Here is a 6,599-nt window from a genome sequence, read left to right on the forward strand (position 1 = left end):
GCAAAAGTTTGTTGAAAGAGATGAAAATTCAATGCTTACCGCTACAATTCCTCTACTTATATCATACAATACTCTTGCTCCTGATAATCTATTTCTTTCCCCAACATTCTATGATCACTTACTATTCTCGTAATTACTAAATATGGTAAAAATAAGATTAATTTCAGAAAGATCTTGGGATAAATTTACCAAAACACGATTCCTTACACAAAGCATTCTCTTTCAATTTGTCCATGAATCAACAGTTTGTAGAGCTGAAATATCGAGACATAACAATCACAGACTTACACACGCTACTTTAGGATACCACTTATCAGTTTTCTTAAAAGTTGTCGTTAATAACAACAACAACAACAACAACAATAATAATAATGATAATAATTCTAATAATAATAATAATAATAATAATAATAATAATAATAATAATAATAATAATAATAATAGACGGCACATCACAAAGTGCTAAGTGCAGAATTTGTGGACAAAATGGTGAAACCGTATGGCATATTACCAGTCAATGTAGGTCTCTAGCTCGGAAAGAATATAAGAGACGTCATGACAATATAGCAATGATTGTCCATTAGACACTCTGCAACAATTATGGACTTGACAGAGCAAGAAAGTGGTATGAACATAAACCTGACAGCGTATGTATGATCATTGGAGGGAAAAGGGATTTTTTATGTGATCAAGCTACTACGATAATAAAAAATCGTTGGTTCACAGAAGTAAAGCTCGAATGTATCAAAAAATAGCAGCAGCGATAACGATGATGAAAATACAGTTCTTACTAATAAGAGTAATCTCTTAGCACAAGTAAGGAGCAGTATTAGATTACTTGATGAGAGACATATAGATGATTTAAAAGAAGACAAAACTAATGGCGACATGACAGATGAACAAAAGGAAGTCTAAGACAGAATAAAGGTATGAATACAAGAGAATGATAGCGACATTATTTGCAACCTTAAAAAGGTTGACTGGTGGAAATTGAAACAAGAAACGAAAAATGTTAATGATATTCTGAAATAGATCAGAACAAACTTCACAGAAACAAATATTTTGATCAAGGCAGCAAGTATTGTTGTAGCAGAAAATGTGGGTGTTGATGTCAAGAAAAAGAGACATAATGGGAGTGACAAAAGAAAAGATCCATGGTGGAGAAGAAGAATCCAGGCATGGCTAGACATGCTCTCGAAGGAAATCTCTGTGTTAGACCGAAGAGAGAAAGGGGAGCTTAAAAGCGAACAAAAATACAGGTCACTGAAAAGGAAGTAAAATATTGAAAGAAAGGGCCTCATAGTAGTAGTGGAGGAACTGGCACAGTGCCTCGTTGCAAAGAAAGCAAAGATGGTAAGATACGACCAAAGAATGAAGGGTTACCACCAGAATAGGTTATTCAGAATAGATCAGAGGAGATTCTATAAAGAAATAAATGGAGAGTGTACAGATGAAAAGTTGATACCAGATAACAATGAAAGTCAAAGGTTTTGGAGTAACATCTGGAGGAAAGACAAGGAGCACAAGAAGGGTGTTGAATGGTTGCAAGAACTGAAACAAACAGTAGTCTGTCCAAAACAGGCAGAACTAGTCATTTCAGTTAGGGAAGTGAAGTAAATCAGCAAACAAATGAGCTACTGGAAGGCCCCGGGACCAGATAGAGTTCAAGGCTACTGGATCAAAAGATTTAGTGAATGTCATGCACGAATAGCTGCGCAGCTCAAAACCTTGTTAAATGCCGACCATGTAACACCAGAGTGGTTGACATTGGGTAAGACAGTGCTGTGCCTGAAAAACATCGAAATTGGCAATACGGTAGACAATTACATGCCGATATCCTGTTTGCCACTTAAGTGGAAGTTATTAACTGGAATACTCGCAGAGTCAATGTACGAACATCTGGAAAAAAATGGAGTCCTGCCACATGAGCAGAAGGGCTGCAAGCGTTAGTGCATAGGTACTAAGGATCAACCCCTGATAGATGTAATTAAGGAGAGGAGAAAACAAATTCAAAGGCCGATATATATATATTCATTCAATCCATATTAACCAAATTCTCCATGGTATACAAAGTCCATATATAGATGCATTCATCTATATGTTATATGAACATTTCTAAGATTTTATAAGTACATAAATAGACACGAACATTTATAAATATACAAATATTCATAGACATATAAAAATTTATAAACACATAAAAATTCATAAATATAAATATATAAAAAGTGTAAGTCCATAAATGTACTTGCGAAGACCGAATGAAGAGGATGATAAAGCGGATGGAAAATGATTCATAACGAGCCTAGAGCATGCATAAAGTTTCTCTCTCTCTCTCTCTCTCTCTCTCTCTCTATATATATATATATATATATATATATATATATATATATGTGTGTGTGTGTGTGTGTGTGTGTGTGTGTGTATTGGGTCATCCCATAAATAATAAGGTTTTTTTAATTGCATGAACCAAAAGTCGGAGGGGGACGGGATAAACTACTTGCATCAATTTTCTATAAAAGCAGGTAGTAATTTTACTTTTTACTTAGTCTTAGAGCAAGTTTTAAAGAATGCAGTTTGATTTTAACGGTTATTTTGGGAAGTGACAAAGGAGCATATTCGGCATATTTTGCTTTATGAGTTCAATAAAGGCAATAACGCAACGGAAAGTGCGAGGAATATCAATGTAGAGTATGGGGATCGGACAAGAAGCGTAAGCCAGTATGAACGGTGGTTCCAGAAATTCCGAGCCCGAAATTACAGTCTAGAAGACGAGCCACGACATGGAAGATTCGCAGAGCTCGACGTTGACCTGTTGCAAATTCTGGTGGAACAAACTCCCATCGTAACTGTTGAGGAATTAGCAGAGAAGCTTGGATTTGGTCATTCAACCAGTCATTCAAGTCAGCGCTAGAAGAAAAACGACCATCTTTGGTTTCAAGACGAAAGGGGTTATTCCATCACGATAAGGTTCGGCATCATACATCGAAGTTAACATTCCAAAGGCTGGAACAGTTTGAACGGGAAACGATGCCCCACCCACCATATTCACCAGACATTTCCCCATCTGATTATCACTTATTCCGCAGTCTACAAAATCATTTGGACGGAAAAAATATGAATTCTGTAGACGAGGTCAGAACAGTAGTGGAGGAATATTTTTCGTCACGGACAAGTAAATTTTGGAAGAGGGGTCTTGCAAGTCTACCAGATAGATGGAAGGGCATTGTATAAAAATGAAGGAGAGTATATTTTAGATTAAGAAAAGAATTTTTTATCTTAATTGTGAAAACTAAATGAAGTATAAAAAACTGCATCATTTATGGGATGACCCTATATATATATATATATATATATATATATATAATATATATGTACATGTGTATATATATATATATATATATATATATATATATATATATATATATATATATATATATATATATATTATATAATCTTATATTATTTATATTATATATATATATGTGTGTATATATATATTTTAACGGATGAATGTTATTTCGTCTTTTAACTGGAGTAATTTCCAAAGATTTGTAATGTTGTTTCCTCATACTTTACTATTGAATTTACTTTATGTAAATTCGTGTAGGCATGAACACTTGTATAGAAATAATCAGAATATGATTTAACTTATTGAGCACTTTTCAACAAATTCATTCACATTTATGAAATGGAGGAGATAAGATGTTAAAATGGACTTTCTATTATGAATATCTGAGGCTTTTTGTATGAAACAAATTGTATAGCAACATGAAAAATAAAAACCATAATCCATTTTAGCATCTAATCTCCTCCATTACATAAATGTAAATGATTTTGTTGAACTGTGTTTAATAAATTACATCATACACTGATTGTTTATACATACATATAAATATAAATAAATATATACATATATATATATATATATATATATATATATATATATATATATATATATATATATATGTTAAGGAACTGAAATGCTAAAGAAATAAGAAACTATGTCAAGGACTTCATTGACTTACATCTGTTTCTGCTATAAGGGGCGATGCATTCAACTATGAATCACACTTCATTATTTTATACTCCGATGAAGCTATAGCGTGATAAGCAAGCGCTCAAATATGAGTGCATCGTGTTATATTGTAAAAATAGCTATAAGCGAATGAAGCTCATGGCATATTTTTCTTATTCCCTTCTCATTGTAATTTCTTCTAATTGCTCTGAACTCTTTGTATCTGATGCATATATATACTGAATCCTAACATCAGATTATTAATATCGTTATGCCTCAACGAAATCATATATGTATATATATATATTTATTCTTACACACACACACAAACACACATACAAACACACACACACACACATCTATATATATATATTTTGTTTTGTCTTTTCTCAGGTCCACGACTTACTGATGGGACTCGTGATTGTCTCCGTATTCCTGTTCGTCATCTGCGTCACTCTCATCCTAATATTATATAAACTGAGATCACTGAAGAGAAAAAACCAACCCTGCAACACTGTAAACACGCCTGGCACCAAATCTGCTGTTACCTACAGTTCTAGAGCCAAACTAAATGAGGCATTTCTCCCAGAGTCTAACAGTGCCGGAAATATAGCCGCACAAAATAATCCTGAAACAATCACTAAATTTTAGGGTGGTTTTTCTACCCGACATTCATATCATGCTTTACACGAAACTTTTTCAACTTTAATAATTCTTAACAATCATTGTATTGTATTTTTATATTCACCCTTAATTCAACTTTACCTTTCACCATTTCGGGGCGATGAAATAAACTACCAATTAAGTACTGATATCCATGTAATCTAGTGGCCCTTTCCTCCTAATGATCCTGCCTTGGGCTTCAATCAGAAATATTTTGAAGACGGCGAAAAAATTCCTAGAGTCGATGTGATCGAATAGTTCCCGGCCCAACAATGTCTACATAATTTGAGGCCTTGTGCTTGTATTAGAAAGCGTCGTGAAAGCAGCCAGCCGGAGGAGCTGGTACAATGCATAGCGGCATTTCATCCGGGATTTTACGTTCTGAATTTAAACTCTATGTACGTCGACTTTGCCTTTCATCTTTCCGGGGTCGATAAAATAAGTATCACCTTAGAATGGGGTCGACGTAATCAACCACCCCGCTCCCCCAAACTTTCAGTCCTCGTACCTATGGTAGAAAAGATTCTTCTACTTATTATTATTATTGCCTTTGCACAGCTTCTAGCGCTGGAGATGTACCTGGGTGCCAGCTGTTCACTAGCAGTGAACTAAGGTAACACCCCTTATTTTTCGATCACCTTCCCGAATATTCGAGTGGTTCAAAGCAGTGCTGTTTTCTGCAAGCGCTCCACCTTTATTGCAGCACTTATTTGTTCCATGTACTTACCAAGGTTTTTACTCACTGTTCCCAGGGCTCCGACAATTATTGGTACTACTACCAACTTTTTCATCGACCACAACTGCTTAACCTCCTTATTATTATTATCCACTTATTTCAATTTTGTTTCCATTTCTTGCCGAGTATCTTCTCGACACCTAGTGCAAAAAAACTCGCTGTATGCATTGGGAGATCATTAAAATAAACACACCAGATTCTTCATTTACAAAGTCAAGTAACAGAAAAAGGGGAAGAATCACCAAGCAAACAAAGAAGAAAGAAGAAAAAAGTTAAAGACTGGAAAATGTGAGAAAATAATTAAAATAAAACAAGATCACTCGGAGAGCGCAAGCCTTCACCAAGGCAACACCAACGTCCTCTCAATGATTAGCCAGAGATGATTTTTAAAATGAGACTATCTGAAATAAACTCGACTGCTCTGATAAACGAGAATACTAAAAATGAATCTGATCGATCTCAAAAATTAAGTAACAACCGGAAAAATAATCCAGAATCCTTGTCCGGTACCTGATCGATAATCATGGTAGTCATGGAATGTGAAGGTGGGTGTACGGTCCGTGTTTGTAATGCTGTGTGTGTGTGTCATCTGAGTGGGAAGAGGGACAGTTTTCTCTTTCAAAGCCTTTTTTAGTCTATCCGCTGATATAGTGTCTTTTACAACTATTAAGGTCTATAGTGAAACATATATCCGTGCCTGAAAGAAAACGGAAATGACCTGCATACGGTGCTGTTAACGGAGGCTTGACAACATTGTTGCACACAAAAACGTGAGTCCGAGAAGTAAAGCTTCCTTCAAGACAGAGATAGAAATGCAATCGTCAAGTATGGAAGGGGTATTAAACAGGAGCGATATATTCAAAATTGATGAAACTAAACATTGTCGAGGATAAATTAAATTTATTATTGTTCCTGAATATGTGAGTGTTATTTAATTTCTGAACGGATTTGCTGCCATTTATTTATGTAGTTTGATTTCTTTGTTCATCAGTTTCGACTAAGATAGAGACACGAGTAAAATTAATAATAGAGAAATGAAAATAAATTTTGGAAACAGCAACGCCGCCATAACTTATGTGGAAACCATAAGTCTGCTTTCGAGAGAGATAATCAGAGAAAGACTTGAAAGTGAACGTAAGATCGTAATACTTCATATAAAGTAAAGTAAATATAACAAATAAT

At 34.7% G+C, this 6,599-nt stretch overlaps 1 protein-coding gene across 1 annotated transcript in view; it reads left to right on the forward strand.

The window, feature by feature from the left end:
- Positions 1-5,881, forward strand: part of LOC115209746 (para-nitrobenzyl esterase) — a 110,239-nt gene extending 104,358 nt beyond the window's left edge. Inside the window, exon 4 of the mRNA XM_029778257.2 lies at positions 4,412-5,881. Coding sequence (XP_029634117.1) covers positions 4,412-4,669 — 258 coding nt within the window. The 3' untranslated portion in view covers positions 4,670-5,881. The remainder of the gene's footprint in view (positions 1-4,411) is intronic.
- The last annotated feature ends 718 nt before the right edge of the window (positions 5,882-6,599 follow it).

This window comes from Octopus sinensis, linkage group LG3, assembly GCF_006345805.1.
Source record: "Octopus sinensis linkage group LG3, ASM634580v1, whole genome shotgun sequence".
In the NCBI taxonomy this organism is placed as follows: Eukaryota; Metazoa; Mollusca; class Cephalopoda; order Octopoda; family Octopodidae; genus Octopus; species Octopus sinensis.